The 26,663-nt window shown below is 31.4% G+C and overlaps 1 protein-coding gene across 5 annotated transcripts in view; it reads left to right on the top strand.

Moving 5' to 3' along the window:
• The window catches only part of app (Palmitoyltransferase app), a 66,985-nt gene that overhangs the window by 24,517 nt on the left and 15,805 nt on the right, over positions 1–26,663 (top strand). For all 5 annotated transcript variants that reach the window (XM_035355865.2, XM_035355843.2, XM_035355851.2 and 2 more), the window contains 5 exons: positions 7,315–7,452; positions 12,726–12,774; positions 19,091–19,193; positions 21,294–21,403; positions 24,181–24,268. In XM_035355865.2, the coding sequence (XP_035211756.1) occupies positions 7,315–7,452; positions 12,726–12,774; positions 19,091–19,193; positions 21,294–21,403; positions 24,181–24,268 (488 nt within the window). The remainder of the gene's footprint in view (positions 1–7,314; positions 7,453–12,725; positions 12,775–19,090; positions 19,194–21,293; positions 21,404–24,180; positions 24,269–26,663) is intronic.

The following is a 26,663-nucleotide window of genomic DNA, read 5'->3' as shown; positions in this document are numbered from 1 at the left end:
CAACCAGTATGATTCCTTGATTTTGGCAACAGTTCTGTCTGCTGAAAAATGTCCCAAAAGATCGTGAAATTTTACTACAATACCTTTTCTCATCGATTTAGGTATGACGTATAACAATTTCTCCTTTTCCTAATCTTTCACTTTACGAAACAATCGATTATTCTTCAAGACGTAATTTTCAGTTACATATTTCTCTGCCTTCGTTCTATCATTTATCTTTTTCTTTAAAATGTCTATTAATTTGCATAATTCTGGATCTGAATGCTGAATCATAAGAATTTGTTCACCTATCGTTAGCGTTAAACAAACTTCCAAGTTGTTTTCAATTATAGAGTCTAAAGTTTCTTCTGGCTGATCAACTGGCGATCGGCTCAATGCATCTATGTGACTCATTCTTTTGCCTTGCCTGTGCTTTATTTCAAGATTGTATTCCTGGATCAGATTACTCCACCTTGCTATCTGAGGATTTGAATAAAGTTTTCTTCGCGTTTAAATAAACTAAAGCTTGGCAGTCTGTAATTACCGTAAATCAGATTCCAATTAAAAATTGTCGAAGTCGTGTCAAAGTCCAAACTATAGCCATTAATTCTAATTTGCTTGAATGATAATTCTTTTCTGTTTCTGTTGTCCCTTTACTTACACGATAAACTAAATGCCACTTTCTATCTTCACCTTTTTGCAACAGCATTCCTGCCAGCCCTTTGTTGCTCGCGTCTGTGTGCACTTCAGTCTCTGCTTCGGGATTATATAATGCTAGTATTGGTTCATTAGTTAAATGATCCTTTAATGTACTGAATGCTTCTTGCTGATCTTCGTTCCAACGAAATGTTTCATCCTTCCTCGTCAGTCTCGTTAGCGGCTCAGCTTTCTCTGCGTATTTCGGTACAAACCTTCTAAAGAAACTTGTAAGACCTAAAAATTGTTTAATTTCATGTTCATTGGTTGGTTTAGGAAAGTTTAATATGGCTTGTACTTTTCTTGGTCCAGGTTGCATACCATTTGATTTTATTAGAAATCCCAAATATTCAACTTTATTTTTTCCAAATTCGCATTTTGTCAGTTTCAATGTCAGCATTGCTTCTCTCAATCTATCAAGCACTTTTCTAAGTTTTTCCATCATTTCTTCCAAAGATTTAGCCGGAATTAATATGTCGTCCAAATAGCACAATACTTCTTTATTAAGCAATGTACCTAAAACTTTATTCATAAGTCTCTGAAATTCTGCAGGAGCATTGGCTAACCCAAAGATCATACGTTCAAATTGACCAGTATCATATGGAGTGATGAAAGCTGTTTTTAGTTTCGCTTCTTCAGTTAAAGGAATCTGTAAATATCCATGAGCTAAGTCCAATGTAGTGAAAACTTTACACTCACTTTCAAGAAGATCATCTATCCTAGGGAGTGGAAATCTATCTTTAACAGTTTGCGAATTCAACTTTCTATAATCTATCACTAATCGTTATTCACCTGTTTTTTCCCTTACAAGTAAAACTGGACTAGCATACGGAGATCTTATTTCAGTAACAATTCCATATTTCTTCCATTTATTTATTATCTTCTTTATAGAAGCACGCTCTTCGGCATTGGTTTTATACGACTTCATGCAAATAGGCTTACTCCCTTTAATTTCTTTAATATCCATTTTTGTTAAGTTTGTACACCCTAATTCCTCCATATTTAATGCAAAACAATCTCGATACTCATTTATCAAATGTAAAACTTCCTGTTTTCTTTCTGGTGTAGTATTATTATTAACTTTAATTTCTTCTAAAGTAATCGGTCTCCTAAACTTCTTAATTTCATTTATTGTAAGTATTTCCTTTTGACTTGAATTTTCAGTTTTCTGATCTGAACTTGGTTCAACTAATTCTGCTACTTCCGCTCTACCGATACATTGATTCTCTTTCAAAATTAGTTTTCGATCGCTGTAGTTAGTGACTGGTATCATTGTTTCTCCCTGTATTACATCCAATAATGAGCCCAACTCATCTTCCGATCCACTTATTAAAACATAACCGTTATTTATTTCATCAGTTTTAACTTTCACGAAATTAACCGTATTACTTTCGATTTGAGTTTCTCGGGAAGCCTTCAGTTTAATTCGCGGAGTGTTGCTATCATTTTGCAACTGTGAAAATCGGCCGTCATTAGCATAGCGTATGTGCAAGGTATTACCTATCTTGGTGTATGCAATATGCGGTAAATCAATCCATGTTCGACCAACTAATAAGTCGCATGGTTGCATTTCATCTCCTACAATTAGAACTGTAATGTCCTTTCCTTCCACATTATCAATCTCTAAGTTAACAGTTACTTTTCCCAATGTTCTAGCGGCTGGTTTATTCTGGTTCCCAAAGCGAAACAATTCCTCCACATCAGGTTTTATAATAAGATTCAGTCTCTTAGCCACAGACAGTTTCAATAAACACGAACTAGAACCCGTATCTCTGATTGCAGTAATTTCTTCTCCATTATTGATGCGAGCATGCTTCAAATATACAGCTGGTGAAACACCTGAATTCTGGTCCACGGATAAATAATTTTTAACATTTGTCAAGTCTGGATTCTTAGACGTACACTTTTTAAAAGTATGACCCTTTTCATTACATTTCCTGCAAATAATTTCTTTTTTAGGCTGAGGACAATCCGTCGCTATATGTCCATAATCATTACAATTGAAGCATTTCCGCTCACCCTTTTCATTGCGGATGCCAGAATTATATTCCCTTTTCCTTTCGTCTGTTTTATAAAATTTATCTCTCAGATTGTATTTATTATCAAAACTGTTTTTAAAATCCACTTTGGAATTACCATCTGTCTGCATGGAATCTTTAACATTTCTTTGTCTTGAATACTGATTATAGGATCCTTCATAAAATTTAGAACCAGATTTGGGCTTAAAATTATGCCTAAAAGTTTTATTTTCTACTTGAAGTACTTTTATCCCTGCCCGAATATTTTCATATTCATCTAGTTTTTCAGCCAACTCTTCAGGATTAATGAATTTAGACCAATCATCAATGAAATGGTCTCGGAGAGCAGCAGGGACCCTGTTCTTTAATTGATCAGTAATAATAAGTTGTTTTAAAGAGTCAAAATCTGGTACATTTAATCCAGCAAGCCACTCTTCAAAATAATTTTTTAATTCAAACGTGAAGTCCTTCCACGTATTACGCAACGTTTTAATATGATCAACGAACTTTTGCCGAAACTGTTCAGGGCTTAACTTAAATTTTCTCAGTAGCAGTTGTTTAACGTGCTTATAGTCGTTAGCTTTCTCTTCTGATTCACAGGCAATTAATTGAGTTATTTCATAAGGCAATAGACCCAACAGCTGAGAAACCCAGTTTTGTTCTTCTAACCCAATACGTCATGCCTGTCTCTCAAATAAAACTAAATAAAAACTTATATCACCTTCATTCAAATCATACTTATGCATTAATTTACTCATATCACAAATATTACTTCTACTAACATTAGAAAAAACAGAATCATTTACATTACTACTTCTGATTTCCGCTTCTATTTTCAATTTTTCAAGTTCAAAAGTTCTTTGCTTATCTCTTTCTATAATTTGCATTTCAAATGCTCTTTGCTTATCTTTTTCTAAAATTTCTAACTTTTCCCTGTCTAAACGATCATTTATAATTCTATCTAGCATTTGTTTAGTAAAGTCTTTGTTATAATTCTTACTATTCAAAATCATATCTCTTAAGCCTACAATTTTAATATCAGAAGGGACATCTACATCAAGTTCCAAAGCAAGTTCTTTTAAATCACATTTTTTGCCTCTTGCCAAATAAGCCATCTTAGACTTCAATTTTCAAATACTAATACAATAATTATACTTAAGTTCTTTCCGTTTAATACTTAGACATAACATAAACAGTTTATAAATTCATGTACCTTTCTACTTTCAGTTTTGGCGAGCTTCCGCATTCAGTTTAGGCTTAGTGTACGTTAAGGCAATACGTTGTTAAATCTAGATAATAATTCTAGTTTATCCCACTTCTGAAATGTTAGCATTTAATTAGTTCCTTTATTAAAAACACATTCCGTCAAACATAAATTGTTAAATACTTGCTTTATTCAGAAACATTACCGTCAACATTACTGCTCAAAAACTTACAGTTCAAAAATATTATCGTTCTGAAAAAAAAAAAAAAAACTGTTGTTGCCAATCGGGAAAATACATTTTAAAATAAAATTAATACGTTGCGTTTATAGATGTTATCACTATGTACCATAGAAAGAACTTGCATTTTTTTCTCTGCAGTAGATGGAAGGGATACCGACATAGGAAAACACAATTCAGAAAGTATTGTAAACTACTTTATTAGATGAAACAACTAGCAGACATAAAATACACTTTAACAAGAGGCTCTGACTTTTCATAGTGATGCATGGTTTGTTAAGCATTTTCGAAGATACTAAGAGTTTAATGGATATCAGCAGGTTTGCCCATTATCATAAGCTAACCTTAAGACACAAAATTCCTGCCTTCAATTCAGGGTTTGTAAAATCATGCATGTTCTGCACATGATATTGTAAGCTTTAATGAGAAAATTCCAGAAATAAGGATTCCTGGAGCACTGGTATACAACACCACCTGCTTTCAGCCTTGCTTTCCTATACGCATGTGGTTCATATTGTTGTATTCTACCTTCCGTCAAGATCGGCACATGTAGTTTTGAGACACTTTATATATGTGTATGTAAAATATAAGAATATAATGGAAATTTATTAACAAATTAAACTCGGAATTAATTGACAACAGAGCTTTAAATTTCTGATTTTCAGTTAAAGCACAACCCTCTTCAAAGCATCTGCATTGCAGTAGGCTTTTGCCCATTTACTACTCAGGATTAAAAGAAAGTGTTTTGAGATTACAAATAGTGCTAGCTACTTACTATGTTATATTTTTGCTGCTTCTTTTTCCATGTATCTTTGCTAAGCTTCTTTTTCTATTATCTAAAATGTAAGCTGCATGTATAGAAATTGTGCGGTGCATTTAGTGTCCCTAGTGTTGTACCAGTTAAGCAAAAATGTATTTCTAAAGGATTGTTCCTGTTCAAAATTTAAAATGATGTTTTAACCGTCAAGCCAGTTGTGATTTTTCTTCCAGTTATCATCTACACAATAGTTTCACACTCATAACAAAAAATTATTGGTTTCAAATATCTCTTGAAATGCCAATGAAATTATTATATATATTATATATATTATATTGTATCTCATAACCTTCTATAAAATATATTTAGCTATAGAATCATCATGTGTTCAGAAGTTAAATGATGAGCATTCACCCTGGGTATGAGATATCGAAGCTGTTTGCTTTCGTTATGTACCTTTGTTCATACCAGGCTAAAATTTCTAAAAGTGTAATTGCAGGTCATGTTGTTTAACCCTCTGAGCGTTTGGCCGGCTTTATCCGGTCATGAGATTTTTTGTCATTTGTTATATATTAGCATACAATTTATGATATTTTGCTTTCTTACTCTCTTTAATAATATAAATATTATCTTAATAAATGTAAGTTTATGAAAATAGAGCGTAAAGTAAGTAAATAATCAAATTTAACTAAGAAAGTGTCTTTGAATACAGCTCTTCATGACAGATCCAAAAACTCATGTTAGTTAGAGAGTTAAAGTAGGCGAAAACTGGATTATTTCTAAAAAAAGTTTTTTTGAAAATGATTTCCTTGTATATGTCATTCTCGCACAAATGATAGACTCCACTAATATTTATAATATTTATAGTGAATTATTTCAAGATAGTGTCAACCATGAAAGAGGCACAAAAATGACTGATAATTTAGAAATGAATTGCTCAGGTTTTTATACATATGCAGAACTTGTAAATCATTGCATGTCAGTCTAGAGGATCTGTATGCCGCCAGATGGAACAGGAATCAAAATGTTTTTGAAAAGGATATCTCGCACAAAATTGCTGTTTTTGATGAGATGTATTTGCTTTCACAATATTCATGGTAATGAAAGTAAGAGAGGTATAAACAAATTGATACCTATATGGTATTTTTTGATAAATTTGTCAAAAGACTTGTAACTTTCGAAAATTTATAATAATGGATGAGAAATTGGTATTCAAAAAAAGAAAGGGGCGGAAGAAAAAATATTTATGGGGAGCATTAACATGCTATTGGTGAAAATTATATAAATTAGATGCAAGTAGCATTTGTATTTATAATTATAAAATAAAATTATTTCTTTATTTTCTTTATAGCATAACTTTTTTATTTATTATGTTTAAATTGAGAGAAATGTTTTTGGATGTGAGACACTGAGCATGGTTACTGTTTTCACATTTACTACATGATTGCACTAGGTAAATATATACAGTACAAAGCCTTTAATCCGGAATGATCTATAATCCGGACCTCAAAGCTACAAACTTTCTGCGCATGCATAGCATTTACGCATGTGCATAATATGTTTACGCATGAGCGTTTAATGTATAATGGACGGTATAGGCTAGGCTAAAATTATCTATTTCCGTTAATGTTGCAGATTGCGTTGTTCCTTAATTTCTGATTGGATCCGGCTTTTATTTTTTGCAGACTGTTAGAGCAATTTTATAAAAAGTAAGCTTGAACTTTTTATTATGTCAAAAAGAGTTTCTGATTCTGGAGCTGCCAAAGGATCTAGAAAGTGAAAGCATGTTTCAATGTCCATCAAACAAAAAGTGGAATTGCTGCAAAAAATGGATAAAGGCATGAAGAAAGTGACGTAGAGGTTAGTGAAAACAAAAAAATTTCGATTGACAAGTTAGTCGGTATTCTCGGCACTGCAATTACAGGACTTGAACAGCGGAACTTTGTAACTGAACAAGAAATTATGTCTGTTTAAAGAATTAAGGAAAAAGTATTAGCACAAAAAATGAAGCAACTTAAACAACTTATATTGAAAGAAATGTTTAATAAAGTAAACAAATAAATATTAAGCTTTTTTTTTTTTTTTTTTTTGTAAATTTTAATACCCTTTAGATCATAATTACTGTTTATTTCATAAATTAAGGTTTCATATTTTTAATTTTATAATTTTTGCATGCCATCTTACCAGATTTAAACTGATGATCTATAATCCGGAAAAATCCCTAATCCGGAATTGCCGAAGTCCCGACGAGTGCGGGTTAAAGACTTTGTACTGTAATGAGTTACTAAATAAAGTCTTTATCTCCCCCTAAATTTTCCCTTCTATGTGATATGGTATTTTTAAGAAGTTAATTTTGAAATATATAAAATATTAATTCTGTTCTAAACTTCTGCATATTAGTTTAAGTATTTTCTCTTTCCAGAACGTTTTGATCATCACTGCCCTTGGGTAGGAAATTGTGTAGGAAAGAGAAACTACCGCTACTTTTATTTATTTATACTTTCTTTAGCTCTTCTCTGTGTCTTCATATTTGCCTGTGTCATAACTCATCTTGTTTTATGTAAGTATTATTTTATATCATTAAAGGGTCAAATGAGAAGAATAAATCTGATTTCATAAATTCATTGGATTATTTGTGTCACAGTATTCTTGACTTTTTGTTGAATGTAATTGTGATGTAATTACACTTATTTGTAGATTTTTGTAGAGGGTTTAAGGGTGCATTAAAATGTTTAGAGATTTGTAAGTGAAAAACATGCAAACAGCATCATGTAGAATGTTGAAATAGTTAGCTGTATCATGAATATGTGAAACATAAGCAGGTATTAGTCTCTGGTACCATTAATTACTGTAAAATTTGCAGAAAAAATGAATTTTTGTAAAAAACTGCAGATGTATTTTGATGTTTAATATTCCGAATGTGTATATAGCACGTGTACTGTTTTGTATCATGAAATGCAGCTGATATAACTTTCAACAGACTGGTGATTCATCTTACAAATACAGAGCATAAACTTAACTGTAACTTAATGCAGCATAATATGTTGATTTCATTTTATGTTCTTAACATTTTGTTTTACCTAGATGAATTTCATTTTAAGAATATATTATATGATATATCTAATATATAACTGGGTTGGGCAGACTTTTCCGGGGTATGGGCTGTTCTAATTTTTTTTAAAGTTGTTGCCGTCTACCTAGTGGCATAGGTGTGGTGAGCTAAAAAAAAAGGGCCTACAATATTTATCGCAACTTAATATTAACCACTTAACTGCTTCATTTTCCTGCCATACTGTGACCAAAAATGAGCATATTTTTTATAAACAATTTTGTATTCTAATCAATTATATGAATTCAAATCAGCAGACAATACTGTTGCAAGTATTCCATTTATGAATTTAAGATAATTTTTAATTACTGTGAAGTTAAAGCATTTTTACTTAATGCTGGCTTTTTTTCTCACAAAACTGTGGAACTAGAAAAGAGCACTTTACAAGAGATAAATGTAAAAGAATTCACTGTGAAAGAAAATCATGGCAGTAGTGGAGGAGGATTATTAGTATCTTTTCTTTTCTTGAAAGTTCTGAACCTAAATTAAATCATCTGAACTTTCCATTTCCTCATCATCACTAAAGAATTCCAAAAAAGAACTTTCAGAATTACCAGAATCATTTATAGAAAATTCAGATTCGCTATCTGATCTGGTATCAGAATTATATTTTCTTATGATCCATTCACTGTCACCCATCGTTCTTTTATTTCATGACAAAATTGGGAAATAATGCTATTTGCAAAAGTTCTCGTAGTTAGTAGAAGACTTAGTCTGCATACTGTATACCAATCTTGAATATCTCTGTATATAATTACTAACTGCTAATCTTGTCATCTGTGAGATGGGAACGATATGTTGTGTTAATTATATTAATCATTGAAAATGCTGATTCACACACAGGTAGGTAGAGTCAAACAACAATGTTAAATAAAATGCATTTTTCCCCTTAAATTAAAATACTTTACTTCATCCATTAGAGTCCAAAAGTTAATCTTAGGTTCTGAACTCTGTTCTTTTAAAATTATGTTATTTTGAAGGAGAAAAACTTCATTTTCTAAAGAGATAAAGAGAACATATAATTTATAGTTTCAGTTATTTCTTCCACGTCAGCATTGCCAAATGGGTAACACATGAATGTAGCAATTGGTTCTAGTCTAGTAAATTCTTGAAAATGTCTCTCAAATTTGGAGTGAAGTTATTATTTCATCATAATATTACTCTTTGTTTAATGTAATTCTGTTTTTAAACAACTCATCGGAAATAGCTTTGTTCATTCTTCATCAACTGGGAAGATGTTAGCTTTAACTTGTTTTTGAAAGTATTAATAAATCCAATCAGTTCTGTTGTTTTTTTTCCTTGTAATTGTAAGTTCAATTCATTTAGATGACTTGTTATATCAGCAACAAAAGCTAAATCCTTCAACTAAACGTCATCACTAACTTCAACATATGTTTTACCATTTGGTTCCAAAAAGTCTTTTACCTCTTGTAATAACGTTAAAGCCAAAACAGTAATGGTGGAGGAGGATAATTAGAAACTAGAATGTAAATAAAAAGAAAAATGAATTCCAAAGTTGCATTAATTCAAAAATAGCTACCAGATTACTTACAAAATTATCAATGTAGTAGAAAGAGCATCCTGGTCTTCTATTTATGCTATCAGTGAAATCATAATCCATGTTTAGTGTTATCATTTGTTTTGATTTCTTTGATGCTGTTGGGTCAAAAATGTGTTGTTTTCAGCAAAAGAATTGCTTTATATTGTTCTCAGAACCAGTGGTAGATGTACATAATCCTAGGATACATGAGGGTCTAGTCAGGGGTTGCGAAAAAATTACGAGTAACAGCAGAAAATAACAAAATGTTGTAATGAATGTTGATAAAAATTAAAATTTGACATTGGATAAAAGGAAAAGCAATTTTCTTTGTTTTCAACTGCTGTCAACCGAAGTGTATCCAAGCAGTGTAAAAAGATGTAATTAGCCTCGCATATACCTGTCATATTACCTGAATGCTTACGTATCAAATATTACATGCACTATGTTATTGTTCCTCTAAATTAATTGCTTTCATTCTACATTCAAATTGCTTATTGTACTTAAGAACTTATTTTGGCACATAAAAAATGCTTTTCAATGTTATGCAACAAAAATTTCAGTATATAGGGATAGCGTTCGGGCCCAGGAACCTTTTCCTTTGCCGTGTGTTTACTTTCGACTTCCTAGGCATTGTGTATAACCACTCACTCTCTTCTATGTTACAGCGTATCATGTGCAATGATTTAAGCTAACTGTACTTTCAGTATCAAGTGAATCATCAATTTAATTACATAGCTGTCTTTCTTTAAATTGTACATTCAAACCAGTGTGTATGTGTGTATGTGGACCAGTGTGTAAGCAAAATACAAAAATTAATAAATGATGAAATAGAAAATCTTAGCACAGAATAAAAACAGCTTATGGATAATAGCTCTGATTTCGCATCTGCACCCAACACGCTTTGGGAGGCCACCCCTTTCAACTCATCTTGAAATTTTACAGTGATGAATGCCTTCAAGGACTTGTGCAATTATTCAATAGTTTCCAAAGATAAATAAACTCAGTTTATTATAACAAAACAGTTTCATGAGTATTACTAAAGCATTGGACAAGTTTATTCTACAGAAAGAGATTTTTTGAAATCATATATTGAGAAAAATCAAACAGAAATATTTAAGACACTTTACAAATTCTTGTCAGAAAAGTGAGCTTTAATGTGCAAATGAAGTCATAGAAAATGTAATAACAATTTAAAAGTTGCTGTGTTGTTATGTCCAAAGGGTTGTTCAAATATTACTTGCCCAAACAAAATGAGAAAGACAACTGGATATTAGAGCCTTTTAATGAAGTAGTCTAAAAAATTATCATTCTCTGAAAAGATCAATTTTTATTTTATTTTATTTTTGACTGTATTCATTATTCACTTTATTGTGTTAAAATAATATGGTAATATACACTGCAACAGTACTTAAGTTCCAAAAAGTCTTTGTTGAAGTTGAAGTTGAAGGTGTGTCATAGGTTCTAAATGGGAAGATTAGGGTTACATTACAATTACAAATTATCATTAGGAAACGCATGAAAAATAAAGGCTGAGAATCCACTGTTGTAGAACATACTTTTAAGCTCTCAATCTGCGATATATTCTCCATGGAATATCTATAAACTGCCGCTATTTACTGTCTATAATCAATAAATTGTTATTTATAAATTGAATAACAATTTATTGATAATTGTATATTATTATTTTATAACTTTTCCATCTTTCATCTGCATAAATCATTTGCCTTTTTGTAGAAGACTGGGAATCCACAAAAACCTCTATATTTTCCTATTTCCTGTCCATGAAGAAAGATCTGTGATGGTAAAAAAAAAAAAAAAAAAAATGATAATCTGTTAGTAATATTTACTGAATACAGGAGTGTGATATAAGCTCTCTCCCATAGCTTTAGCTTTCTTTTAATGTGGACTGATGTATTGGCTTTCATGTCATTTTGATTGAATACTTTTTTGCAAAGCAGTTTGGAGATTTCTGTACCAGTAGTAAACCTTTCAGTTTAGTGTTTTGTTCAATTATTGCAGCACTTTAATATCCTACTGCTCTGGATTCTCTGCAGTTACTTGCCAGAACCTTTTGCTGTGAATTCTGGAGATTTTCCCGACCTATGAACAGACTTATATTATTTCTCGTTCATATAAAGAACCTAGTTTTCTATCACCAGTAGCCATTAGACTTAAGAAACTACAGTTGTATTCTGTTAGGCAAGGTTGAAACACAACAATTTAGTCTACTGAGTTTAGTGAGTAGACTGTTAACAATTCAGTTTGTCTGCTTTGGTATGTATCATCGAATTATTCAAATTTACTACAAATCCCAAGGTAAAAGTCTGCCTCTCCTATATCATCCTAGGAATATTAAGCAGCATGTTTTTACCAGTTCTTCCATAATAATCTTGTTACTTTCATTGGTTTCTGTCAGATCCTCATCTTTTAATTTTTTAAGGTCGTGTCTTCAAACTCTCTCACTCTTGCTGTTAATGGAAACTTGGAAACTAATATTGCCATATGTGTTCTCATAGAGCGTTATTTCTATATATCCTTCATAATACTTCATACATATTCTTTATAATACTTCTGCTGCTGCAATTTACTCTTGATCATACTCTTGCAAAAATGAAGAAGGACTTGCTCCTTTTAGAATATCACTTTTTCTCCCTGATTTAATGAAACACTTGTACTAGTTCCTTTTGCTAGACAGAATGCTGGATGTGCTATCTGTTCTGCCACCAGCTAATAAACACAAGCAAAAAGTTTCTAAGATCAGCAGTTCTATAAGCTATATATGACAACAAAAAATTTTGCTCATACTCAATGTGTCATATGTTTAAGAGCTGATTCCTTTTCCAGAAATGAAGTGTGTATTTCACTTCAATAATAAAACAAAAAGTCAGGTGCAAAATTGTAGACTTTAGTACTGTAAAATGGTATAGCTAGTGGAGTTCAATTAATAGTAAAATTGCATTCTAATGCGTCAGATATACTAAGGAAAAAATAACATAGCTCACTGGGATATTCAATGTCAGTATATATGAAATGGAATTGTGTAACAAATTTTCAACTTTTCTGAGTATCTGTATAAAATGTGTTGACATTAAAAATTAACCAAAAAAGTGTTTGATTTTAAATATCTAAAAGTTTATAAGAAATTAATCTGTTGTAATGAAATATTTTCATTCTTACTTTTTAGTGTCTAGGACCTCCACATTCATTGATGCAGTACGAGAATCACCAGCAAGATATCCTTTTTGTATAAATTAATGTAGAATTTATAGTTATTAAATCATGTTAATTCTTTTTTCGTAAAAGAAATATGGAGGGTAATCATTAAAACAATATTAAGTATTTTATTGTAATAAAATAGTGATTTGAATTATTTGTTTAATCTTGAATATATCATCATTATTAGCTCAGGTTTTAGGGTGTACTCCAACTGTGTGAATGAAAATCCCTCCTCGTCCTGGTATAGTCCAACTGCACGAATCAAAATTCCCCCCCCTTGGCACCAGGATTACAATTTTACTTTTTGAAGCCAATTGTAGCCAAGAGGAAAATAAAAATAATGAAATAAAATTACATATCACAATCACAAGAATAAATAAAGAATAGCTAACAAGCAGGCTAATTACTTAAATAACAGTAATAAATGAGAGAGCTAACGAAGAAAATAAAAGGTATTGGTAAACATACATATTAGCATTACAAACATCTTTCATTAAGTACTACAATATTAGAGGAAAGAGTATTACAATAATTTTATAAATCAAATAATTGTAAAGCATACCAATTATATTTTTTATATATTACATCAATAATAGTCAAGATGTCTGTGAACTAGACTGGAAAATTTTATTAGTTCACTGGCATGCAAAAGATTATTCTTTATCAAAGTGTGCTAGAAATAGTTTTTGTTAATTAAAGTAATCATGTAAATATTTGCAGAAATTAATAGTTAAATTAAAAAACAGCTTATCATGAAATCTATTATAACAACATTACTATTCGTTTGAACACTGACGTATGAATTGTAAATAAATTATTATGCTAAGTTTTTTTCTAAAATGTATCTAGAAGAAAAGAATTAAATAAACAGTACTGCAAATTAATATAATCAATCAGGCCCCTCAATAAATAAGAGCTTATTTTGTTTAACCAAAAATTGGAATGCAAAAGTTTGTGTAATATACTTGGATATATCTCAACTTATAATTAATTAGAAACATATAATTAAATTAATAAAAAGCTAATTAATAGCAAAATTAAGCTTAATTTCATTCAATCTAAAACAACAGGGTTGCCACGCTACCTGGAAAACCGGGAAAAGTCAGGGAATTCGAAAATTGACCAAAATATTCAGGGAAAAGTCAGGGAATTTAAGTATTTTTGTCAAAATCTGGAAAAGTCAGGGAAGTTCATACAACGATCCCGCCAAAAAAAGCGATTTTTGCGCCGACGTCGGAAGAGAGAACTTTTTTGGCGAATTATGTATCACGTGAGCGTCATTCGGGTAGCTGGCATAGAGCCAATTTTCGCAGCTCCAATTTGATTGTCTTTTAGAAAGGCAAAGCAACTTTCCCTCAACTTTTGATTTCCAGTATTTTCGAGAATCGCATGGTGCAGTGCATGAACTAAAGAAAGTACCTGTTCTCGTATAAAACAAAATGGGTTTAATCCTGGTATACGGTACCATGGAGGTTAGAATCAAAGAATATGTATTGTAAAGAAGGAAAACCTCTCTGCAACAGACGTGGCTCCGTTCCATCATAGAGGGAAACAGCTGTGCATGTCTGATATATCTGTTGCCAAAGCTCGAAACCGGTGTCGAAGTTCGAAGGTCACGTTATCAAGAGTTCATAAAATGAATATCGTTTAAAATTTCTTTAACGACTTGCGCTAAAAAGACGTGCCACGCACGTCGAGATGCTTTTGTCTCAAACCGTGAGCGATGTGAACACCACGTCGATAAGCATTTATCGCAAAAATGAAAATAACGTGGTGCACACGTCGCCTAACAACGAGATTGTTTATTTCTCGAGTTACAGCTCTGGATTGCACTCGCAGATGCGGAGCGGCGTAAATGAGACACTTTACCGCTTGTTATATTGTAGCGCACGGCACCGCAACCGTGAAGTTTAGTCTTAGCGCAAGTGGTTAAACTCTAAAGGAAAAGAAAATATTTTTTGGCGCAAGTAAATTAATTCATGGATTAGTTATTTTCAGGGGGGAAAAAACTACAAAAATCCGTTTTTAAAATTATTGCGTGGATTTTTCTCAATAATTTTAAAAACGGATTTTCGTAGTTTTCTTTTTGTCAAAGAGCGTTTCTTCTTAACACGTGTTTCTCAATTTCCTGTACACATCGCGGAGAGAGAAATTCTGGCCGCCAGGTTCCGTCGCCAAATCCTTTGGCAAATTTTTCCTCCGCATTCTAACGGCGTAATAGCATTTTACTTGTATGGAACCTTTTCTTCTTTACATAGACGTTCTTTGGTTAGAATAATAATGAGATTTGGCGACATCATGATGCGCAGTAAACGGGTCATTTTGGTCTTGGCGACAATTTTCAAAATCGTGCCAAAGCCTTACCGTATACTAGAATTTTACCGCAAAATCTTTTTAAACCTTTTTTTTTTTTCTTTTTAATAAATACCTTGACATTTTGCAGTAAAATAAAAAAATAGTAATCAGTCATCTAGGCTAGCCATGTAATATAACTATATTCGCTAAAATATCGTTGATTATTCTAATTCAATTTTTAAGTAATTATTTTTATGTTATTCATATAATTTAATGTTGCTTCTTCCCTCTAAATTTATTTATTATTAGTAAATAATATTTCCAAATTTCAGGAAATTTTCTCTGGCATAATCCAGAAATTAATTATAGCAGTATGATGACATAACATCACGAAATTTAATGCACATATTTTTTCATTATGTATGCTGCGAAATAAATATAAAATACCTCAATTTATTAAAATAGATTTCTTTCTTCCGTTTAGCTGCAGAATGTCTGAAAAAAAAAAAAAAAAAAAAAGCCTTATTTTGTTCCAGATTGGGAAGATTCTAATCTCAATCTTCAGTGGAGAAAACAACAACTATTATAATTATATTTGTGTTTTCAAGTGTTAAGGTGCCTTTTAAGAACATACCTCACGCAAATTAAATTTACCTAAAATCTAACCTAACTGTTTAGCATTGCGTTGTGATTTATAAGGACTGGATTAGCCTCGTGTTGAACTGCTGATGATCATGAGTAATAATTAAATAAAACATACATTTGTTATCCAATGTATATATCTTAAATTTTATTAAGTGGAAAACTAAACAAAATTATCAAACAAAGTATACCAAGAATAATTAAGAATAAATGTCCTCTGGGATTTATTGAATAATTAAGTGAATTTGCTACACAATACAAGTAATACCATAATTAATTTACCTCTTAGCACAGCCAACGTACATTACGCGAATAGACTGGAATTTTCTTGAAACACACCTGGAAAACCTGGAAAAGTCAGGGAATTTCATTCTCCTGTTTGAGTGGCAACCCTGAAACAAGCAATTGATCAGGAGCTCCGCTTAACTGAAGTTTTATTGCTATTTTATGTAGATTTGCGTATAAAATGAACTGTAGTAGAATTAAATAATCTAACTGTATTAAAAAGTAGGTTATACCGATGCAGCTTTCTGCCTTAATGTAAATAGGACAGGTAATGAAAGAGAAGGCTTGTAGAGGGCTATCTCTGGCATGCCTGTAAGATTGGATGTTGTATTCTTTTTGTGTTTTCCATGGCAAATCCCCCCCTCCCCAGTTTTGAGAGATGACTCTAGATTTTGGGAAAGGTTTATGTGATTCTAAGGGAGACTGGCTCATATACACGTTAGACATGGGGAAAACATGAAAATGCCCATGCAGCCAGCCCGTTCCCAGGATCCGAACCTCCGACTGAACTACCAGTGTTCAGCGACTTTACCGCTAGGGGGCTGGGAAAGGAAACAATTGCAAGGAGCTAAATCTGAAGAACACTTTGGGTGACTAAATAGACATATTTGTTCTGAGGACAGAAAGGCTTTGAGAAGTGATTAATCATATCGGTGGGAAGATTCATTATTGCACAATAAAAAGGTTTCTGACTGAATATTAAGGTTAAATATTGTGTGCTTAATTCTCAGCTATTTAAGTCAGCTACTAAGCCAAAAATTCAAAATTGCATCATTCTTTTTACACCTCAGCTTGTAAGATAAACCTTATGTCACTTAATTTAAACACCTGTTTAATCTAAGTGAATAACGCAAGGAGACAATAGTCGCATTTTAAGGTTAAATTCCAAGAACATCAAGTGAATACCGTAATATGTAACTAAAGGTTCATTTGCACTAAGGCTTGGTAGTTAAAAAACACAGTGTGTCCCAGAGTTCAATCCAGCCGAATGAGATGGTCTCATGGTTGACTTTTTTAATTTTTCCCATGTGCAATGTAAATATGAGCCACTTTTATAAGGCTTTCCTGAAGGAATTACTCCCCTTAGCCTGATAGCCTCCAAGTGTTCTGCCGTATTTAAATAACTGACCAACCTAATTTATGAACGATTTTTAAATGCACATTTCTAAACTAAGAAAACCAGTATAGTTATCCAATCATAAGGCATATGATAGATACAATGCCAGTGGTTGAATTGTCAGTACTCTTTTTCTGAACTTAGACTGTCATTCATTAGGTAAACTTTTTTTATACACACTTTTTGGTAGCGTGGACGAAAAGAGTAAATTGCAGGTGTTAAAACTTTGATTGATATAAAATTAGCAATATGTCCACAAAGAAAGATAACTTTTTTAATTTATGAAATTACTGTAGAAGAAAATTTTGAATGAATTCTAATATAACAGAAAATGTGTCAAAAATAATAATAATGTTAAAATAAATGTAACAAAAATCATTATTTTTTGTAATACTAATTATTAGAATTCAGACCTTGATAAATCACAGTTTAACTTTTAAAAATGTGCTTATTCTAAATCCTGTATTTACATAAAAATATATTTTGCTTTGAAAAAAAAAAAAAAAAAAAATATTCTTGATGATAATATTAGGTGCCCATTCAAAAGTAAACAACCATTTGTTTAAGACATATGTGACATATTTGATGTCATGAAATATCTTTGGACATAAAACATCTTCAGAATCATTTTTGTTTCCTTTGCTGCACATAGAAAAGAAGATAAAAACTTTTATTCTAGTAAATTTTGATGCTGTTGAACATTTCTGTAGGAGACAACGTGTTTTATTTACAGTATTTTTATGCATTGTTTGACGTACTCAGAAGTATTTTATACATATATAATAAACAATTTTGAAATCTGTAAAATAAATTCCATTGCATATAAAATGAAAATGAGTAAAATAGAAGATGATAATATGGCGAAGGTAAAAATTTATGCTTTAAAAGGAAAAATAAACTTTTGATTAATATTTTGTATAAATTTTTAAAAATAGCTTTTCATATATTAGTAAATACTTATTAGTCATTATAATTACAAATGAGAATAAAGAAAGTCCTTGTAAAAAACCCTCAGTTAAAGTTGGTTTGGAAATTTAAGGTTCAAAATAACTGTTGCAGTTCTTTGAAAATTGTACAAAATATGTAAACTACATTTGCCATTATTATTGTTTATAACAAATATGTCTAATTTCAAAATGCACAAATATATAAATTCATGTATATGAATAAAAAAACTCTAATGTTTCCCAGGTATGCCTAGAAATACATATTCTTATTCTTCAAGGTGATGATAAAAATTTTGTAGGTTATAATTAAAGAATTCTTTCAAAAAATTAACAAAAATTGTTAAAAAATGCAAATTTTAAAAAATCAAAAACTAATATGAGTTTTATGTGGATTGAACCTAAATTTTGAATTGTGAAAGAATTTAATTTTTTTAAAAAAGAGGTATTAATAAATATATACCAAATTCCGATTTTATGTCAGAATACCTATGTTAGAGCAATGCTGTATATAAATCTAATATATATTGTTAAGTCATAATTTCTAGCCATGAAAAATGCAAGTGAAATTTAGTCAATTGGAGCAGTAGAACAGGAGATATAGAACTCTGTCTACCTTTTTTGGGGAAGGGGGTGCATGCTGATTGTACATCTCTAAAAAGCTGGAAGAAATATGTATTATCACAAATTATACAAATAAATAGGCTTATTCTTGCTGAAGATAGTGCATTAAGAAAGTACAGATGTAAACGCTCATAATTCTTACTGATATGAAAAAAGAAAAATGACTTTCATGTGAATTAATTGTCAGTTCCAAATAAGTTCATTATAAGCTCCTCTTTTTACGAAATTAAAAAAATGAGAGGTTATGAATTTTTCCCTGTATATTTAATAATAATTTATTTTTAATTGTTAATGAATTATTATTTCAAAATAAATTAATTTTACTTTAAACAAATTTAATCAGAGGAAAAGTTAGGAGTCAAACAGAATGTATCTTTATATTGTAGCTTATGAAAATGCACACATTTTCCCTTAACTGTTATGTACTGTTGTAGAAGGAGTAGTGTGCTTTTTTTCTGTGTGGTCAGTTTTGGGTCTTGCTGGATTTCATACGTACCTCACGACATCTAACCAAACAACTAATGAAGATGTAAGTATAATTTCTTCACACGATTTTAAATAAAATATGTACAAAATACTAGTCATGTATTATCTGATGAGTAGAATATAAAACTGATTGCATTTTTTTATTCTAAAATTATCAAATTGTCTTTTTTAATATTATGGTATGTAAAATTAAGATCTTATAAAGGAACTTATAATACGGTATGCTTAAAAAAGATTGTAATAAAAAAAGATTAATTTTTTTAATATTGATCCTTGACATGTTTCTTGATGGATTAAGGCAAAGCAGAGATAACTGTTTGTCTTAAGGCAGAGATACCTCTACCAAAAGTGCCTCCAAGGGAAACTGACATGCATTTTCATTATACGTGGAGAAAACCATGAAATCTCCATGCAGCCATTCTGTTAAATTTAGGTCAAACTAACAGATGTCTTACCCATGCAAATAGTCTAGACTTGTTCTTATAAATATAGAAGTTCTGAAATAAGACACAAAGTTTTATGAATTATTGTGCAATAGAATTTAGTCTCATTCAGTTTTATGAAAATATTCTAAATGGAAAGAATTTTTAAAAAGTGAAATCTAACTGTACTTTTTTTATACTTCGTGTTGAGTAAAACTTCCATTAAATAATAAACTCTACTGTACATAAAATTTGGATGCATACGTGAATACAGCGCGCGGATACCGGGTAAAACCGCTGAACACTGGTAGTTCGGTCAAACTTTCAAATCTCGGCGAGCGGGCAGGCTGCATGGGTGTTTTCATTATTTCCGCATGTGTATAGTCTATAAAGTGTTTTCTGGATGCATATGTGATAAAAGCGGGCGCAACCTGCTCAAAACCTCTTAACGCTGGTAGTTCGATCCAACTTTCGGTCCCGGCAAACGAGCTGGCTCCCCGGGTGTTTTCTTGCTTTAACGCATGTGTATCGTTTATGCAGTATCTTCTCCATGCATATGTGAACAAAGCGGGCGCAGCCCGTGCATAACCGCTGTAAACTTGTAGTTCGGTCCAACTTTCGCATACCGGCGAAATTACAATGGCAATTTTTATACACACGAACAATGATAAGCGGGCTTGCCCGCTAGTTAAATAATAAACTCATCATCTTTTAGGTAGTTTAAAAGCAATATATTCTAAACTTAATGTGCAAAAATATTCAAATGTTCGAAAATGAATAATTGACATCTTTTTTTAATTATTAGACTTAAATTTATGACTCTTGAAAACTAATGCAGGAGTAGCTATAAAATAGAAGCTGTTTATTTTATTTCTTTTAGAGAAAGTTCTGAAATAGAATATACATCTCTAATAAGCTGAATAATTTAATAAATGATTTGTAATAAAATATACATGTTCTGTCAAAAACTAGTTTTTGTTTTTGGTAGAACAATTGTGTATCATAAATTTACGACTGGATGCTATAGTTTTAATTTTTAAAAAAAGCTTATTTATGCACTCTTTTTTTTTTATTTTATTTTATTTAATGTTTAAGAATATAGAATTTATTTTTAACAAATTAAAGCATAAAGAGTGATTTTCTAATTGTAATTTTCAACTCTGGGAACAACATTAAATTTTAATTTTCTGTACTGTAATAGTATATTGCAAGATAAATTGCAAATAAATAAAATTAATATTTTAATTTCTTGTCATTGTTTTTAATTTTATTTTGACAGTTTTAATATGTATGCAAGTGGCACTCATGGATGAAATCACATTACATAAAAATGTTATTGTTTTAGACTATTTGAAGTTAATATATATTCAATATCCTAACTTGGTGAGTTTTACAAATTTCATCAGAAATTTAAACTTTAAATTTAGTAATGAGTTGAAAGATTTTGTAAAAACCTTTGTCTGCGCAAAGATACCTCTGCTGCTGTCACTTTATGCTTATATATTATGGTGAAGAAGTTATCCAAGAAAAGATTTCAAAGTGTGATGTTTCAGTGTTTTACTTGTGTGAGATCATTTTGCTTAGTTTATCTTGAAATTATTTTATTGAACGTTTTACTATTAAAACCACTTGATTATTAGAAAAGTACATATTCAGTTACACTTAATAAACAATTGTATTTAATTTTTTAAATACAGACAATGCAATTTAAAATTTTTTAGATTAAAGGCTCTTTTTCTGCAAAACGAGGTCAAGGTGTTCTCAACCCTTACAGCACTGGATCTTTAACTGTGAACTGCTGTGCAGTTATCTGTGGGCCCAATTATCCAAGGTTATTAATGTTATGTAATTTTAATCATGCATGTTTATTATTATATATTATATTTGATATATGTCATCCTTCTGGAAAGAATTCTTATTTGAATATTTATTTTTTACATCCTGATAAAAATTAATGGAAAATGTTTGGTTTTAGAAAAGTTATTTTAAATGGTTTTGTTAGTCAGTGGCTTTTTAAAAATTATTTTTGGGGGGGGAGGAAAGTAGTAAGTTACATGTAAGTTGTATGAAATCACTACAGATTATATGCATAGAGAAAACCTTACTATACATCCATATAATTCTAGTTAAAAAAGCAGAAAAACTTTTCAAAAAAAAGTTTATGATATGATATTGTAAGATCATGTCTCTTGATGTTATCACAAAGATAATAAAGCAACTTCACCATTCTTTTTAAAAGATTTAGATTGTTTTGTTAGTCAGTGGATTTTAAAAAATTATTACCTGGGAGAGGGAGCAAAGTATTAAGTTACATGTATGAAATCACTGCAGATTATATGCATACAGAAAACTTTACTATACATCCATATAATATTAGTTAAGAAATCAGAAAATCTTCTAAAAAAGGTTTATGATATTGTAAGATCATGTCTCTTGATGTTACCACAAAGATGATGAAGTAACTTCACCGCTCTGTGTAAAATATTTAGTGCAGAGAAAGTTTTGTATGTTCTGTAATATACCATGAATAATGTCAATGTTCCACAAAACCAAAATTCATATTGATGAAAATCTGCTGGTATTCAGGAAAAGTCCTGATTATGTAGAACTGAACTGGTTTAGGAGCAAACAATTATGCCATTTCATCCTTTTATTGTTTATATGATCTGTAGGTATACAATTTTAAGCAAAAGACATAAAACGAAAGTTCCCAGCCGGCTATAGTAAATTTTGAACTTCATTAGGACCAGGTGAACTCTATAGTTGTCTTGAATGAATTGAAAAGAAGTTGTGTGTATCAATGAGTTTATTAATTAGATGTCTGTAATAGTTAAAAGTATGTTTTAGTGATGGTCCTGGAGAATGACAAAAGCAGTTATACCGTGTGAATCTAACAAACTTACGTATGTAGATTCATATACGAGCTTACCCTCTCCCCCCTTTTTTAAATTTACGTACTTTTATTAAGTTAAAGACACAGTCTTCATTATTTTTTATTATGTAATTCTACTAATTATCACTGTAGAAATGAGATAAATATAACTTTTAAATGCTGATTTTCTTTTATTGGATAATTTCTCCTTATTTAGCACCTCCAGCGTGGAGGACATGGAGATTATCAATAGCGGTACTATGTACCTCTAATAATTTTGTAAACATATATTCTTACTCATGTGTCATCTGCAATATACAGACAAATAAAATCTTGTTATGAGGCTGCTCTATAGGTTTAATTCAGTTGGACTAGATTTCACCAAAGCTGTCTTATAAGGAAAGTTATGCCTTTATTAAGAACTTGTTTCAAAGTGATGCTTATACATTTATTATTACACATAGGAAACTCCAATGAAGCCAGCTCATTTGCTCCCAGCAAAGAAACTGGCTGCATGGGAGTTCTTATAGTTTGACCCAAAATTTGAATGAAGATTGAATTATCAGCGTTTAGTGATTTTAATGCATGGCTGCTGGTTAGCCTAAGTTCAGTGCATCCATCCTGGAAATTTTCTAGTGTATATGGATGCATTCTTCTATTGGAACCTTTCTGAGTACAGTCTGTTTATTAACAAGAACTGTTGATACATCAGCTCAACTTTGCAGTATCAAGCTCGGATTTGAAGCTGTAAAGCTGACAGCTGCAAACAAATGACATACATTGTGGTACAAGAATGCTGGTAGTTGAAGGATGTGCTTAACCTTACACTTTTGTGTAGGTCATACATACCTACATCAGAAACATCCAGAACATTCTTATGAAAATATATTTTGTCAAGTTCTAAAACAAGAACTTTTTCCACAACCGATATTTTGAATGTATTAGTTTTTTCTAACTTTTTTAAAGCAAAAGAACGAATACGGAGGAAAATTTAGCTATGTGAAAATAAATAAAAGAAAAAGTTTTTTTTTAAGGCTGAGTGTTTTTTATTTCATGCAGTTTTATAGCTCATGCACCAGCATCTCACTGCAATTGCTAACTTATTAATACAATTTTGAAAAAAAAACTAGTATTTAGAAAAAAGTGATGGTTGTTAATGAAAATTAGTGCCTGCTAAGACAAATTTTATAAAAAATAAAAGAAAAAGTTTTCTTTAAGGCTGAGTGTTCTTTAATGCATGCAGTTTTAGTTCATTCACCAGCATCTCACTACAGTTGTTTACGTATTAATAAAATTTTAGAAAATAACCAGTATTTTAAAAAAGTGATGGTTGTTCATGAAAATTGTGCCTGCTAGGACAAATTTTTTCAGTGTTTCAACATTTAGAATCTCTCTCCCAAACCTGCAGGTAGCATAGAAATATCATAATTAAACATAAAAAGGGCAGTTAGGATATGCATCATTAATAATGGAAATTGTCATTCATGCCCTCATCAGGACAGGTTTTTTTTTAAATTAATAGTTGATCTTGTATAAATTGAAATTTATTTTTTGTTTATTATATTTTACACTTATGGATAGTTATTCTGAAAAAGGGAATTAACATGCAAAACAGTTATTCTTCCCTCCCCAAAAAAGATATATGAATTGTTTTAATATTTGTATAATTTTAATGCAGATTTCTGTTATGTGAAAAAAAATTCTTAAATGTTTTCTAAATATGTTTACTTTTCTAGCCTCATTGATAGGAGAGGGATATACACAGAAGATGGTCAGCTTAGTCAGCGGTATCATTATGGAACTGTTAAAGGAGCCCAATCTAAAGTAATATTATTTAATGACTTTTATTATCTTTTCTTTAAAGTACATTTGGTCCTTAGTATTTGTGCAACCACCTTAGTAGAAGTTGTCAGATTTTCAGAATGCAACAAACTGTGACAACCATGCACTTAACAGTTCTTCAATCAACATCGCCATTTCTATGTATGTTCCTTTTTGTTGTATTCTACGTTCCAACAGTTTGTAGTATTTTTGGTCTTTAACTCAATTTTAAAATATGCATTTATTGTATTTGCCAACAATGAAGAAACTGAAGTAAAATTTCTGCAGTAATATATTATTTTGGGGCCATATTTCGTAAAGAAAACAGTTGCTTTGAATCAACAGTGCTGGCCATTAAAAATTGCAGCACCATGAAGGAAAGCAAACACAAAAAAGATATTAATTGTGCATAAACAGTATGGCACGAAGACAAAACGATTAAATTTGTAACAATTTTGGAGATTTACAGGGGTGTGAAATTAGAAACATCTGCCACTCCTGGCAGCTAAAATGACCCTTACCCCATTAGGCAGGGAGTCAAACTCATTGACATCAAACTCATTAGCTTGGATGACAGAAATGGTCAACTCATTCCATGATGCTTCAAATTTATGCCACACTTCTTCAACCGTATTAGCTGGAGAGGGTAGGGCCAGTCTCAACAACCCATGACCAGATGCTTTCAGTGGGTGACAAATCTGGAGATTGTGCAGGTCAGGGCAGCGGTCGAATATGTATTGAGGAAGATCAGAACACAACATGCGTTGTTGCAATATCTTGTGGGCAAATGGCATTTTGGAGCCTCAAAGATAGAGCACAACCACTGGATGCAAGATGTCAGAAATGTGTCCATCTGTGTTCAAATTACCATCAATCCGAACTAGAGATTTGCGTGCCACATACCCATTGGCTGCCCAAACCATCACACCAGGTGCAGGGTCCCTATGCCGATATTAAATGCAAGCTGGTGATGTGCGGTCTCTTCGGACACTCCAGAGACGTATACGGCTATCAGAATACTGCATGTAGAACTGGGACTCGTTTGAAAAAGTGACATTGTGCCACTCCTGTGCCCAGCTTTGTCGTTTGGCACACCAGATTTGCCGTCCCTCTCTATGCTGCATTGCCAAGTGAAGCTAAAGTAATGGTCACCATGCTGGTAGTCCATGCTGCTGCTGCTGCAAATGTCGATGCACCTTACGAGCTGATGCTGTCCGTACTGCAAACATGCCCATTTCCCGACTAATGGTCCGTGATGTGGTCATACGGATTTGCAGTGCTGATCTCAATATATATGTCCTCTCTGGCGTTAGTCATGAGAGAGTGTTGAGATCCTGCATGCCGTTCAGTATGACCCTCAGCAATCCATTAATTCCATATTCGCATGACTCTGTGGTTGAATGTCGATCAGTGCAACTGGCGATAGGCAATAAAGCTTAACTACTTCGAATTTTGAAACTTGCTGGTAAGCATATCCTCTTCTTAGTCAAGGCATAACACGATATTCTAGACAAACTCCAACCTTACAAAGCACTTTCCGAATAAGAAATTCACTATACAACTTTTCTTTTATGTAGTGCTTCAGATATCGCTTCTCCCTCCTGCATCGTCTAAATGCACTGAAATACTAATCATTTGCATATCCCAACAACTTCTTCCTTTCATGTGATTTTGACGTTCGTCAGATCATTCCTTCCTGGTGCTACAATTTTAATGGCCAACAGTGCCGCAGTGGCTTAAGTCATTACCAAAGAATTTTGACAAGAGCCAAAGAAGTAAAGTCTGTATTATAAATAGGTTTATTGATTGAATGTAGGTTTATTGATTTTTGTAAATGCTTGATTAAAACGTAAAATATAGCTCATGTAATAAGCATTTTTTAAATAATAATAAAATTTTAAAAACCTTCATGTCCAATCTCATCTGACAAAAGAAAAAGTAAAGCAAAAGGAAATTTACAGACAAGAGAGCTCTTTAAAAAGAAATTGATTAATAAGCTAATAATAGGGCAATTAATAAATTATGTAAAGCAGTAAATAATTATTGTTTTATATAATTTTGAATGCACCACTGTTTTTAAAACAACTAATGTTTTTCACATGTTATGCTTGTGAAAAATTAGTCACCAGCAATTGAAGCCTTTGCAGGACATTTTGGTGAATAGTGTAATAGTACCAATAGAATATCAAAGAATAAAAAAAATTGATGTTCCCCCTAACTGTATTTAAAAATTAAAATCACGTGGCTATAGAAAGTGGAATAAGAGTGAAAGATAGATCTTACAAAAATTTTTAATATTTTAAATGAGTTATACATTATCAAAGAAAAAATATATGATGATCTTTTTTTTTTTAGCACCAGAGGTGCTGCTAGTCACAGTCATTTTTTTATCCGTATT

Source organism: Stegodyphus dumicola, chromosome 11 (genome assembly GCF_044657685.1).
Source record: "Stegodyphus dumicola isolate Sdum_Otavi_A_Nest chromosome 11, ASM4465768v1".
In the NCBI taxonomy this organism is placed as follows: Eukaryota; Metazoa; Arthropoda; class Arachnida; order Araneae; family Eresidae; genus Stegodyphus; species Stegodyphus dumicola.
Note: the sequence above shows the minus strand (reverse complement) of the source record. Positions and strands in the feature narration are given on the sequence as shown.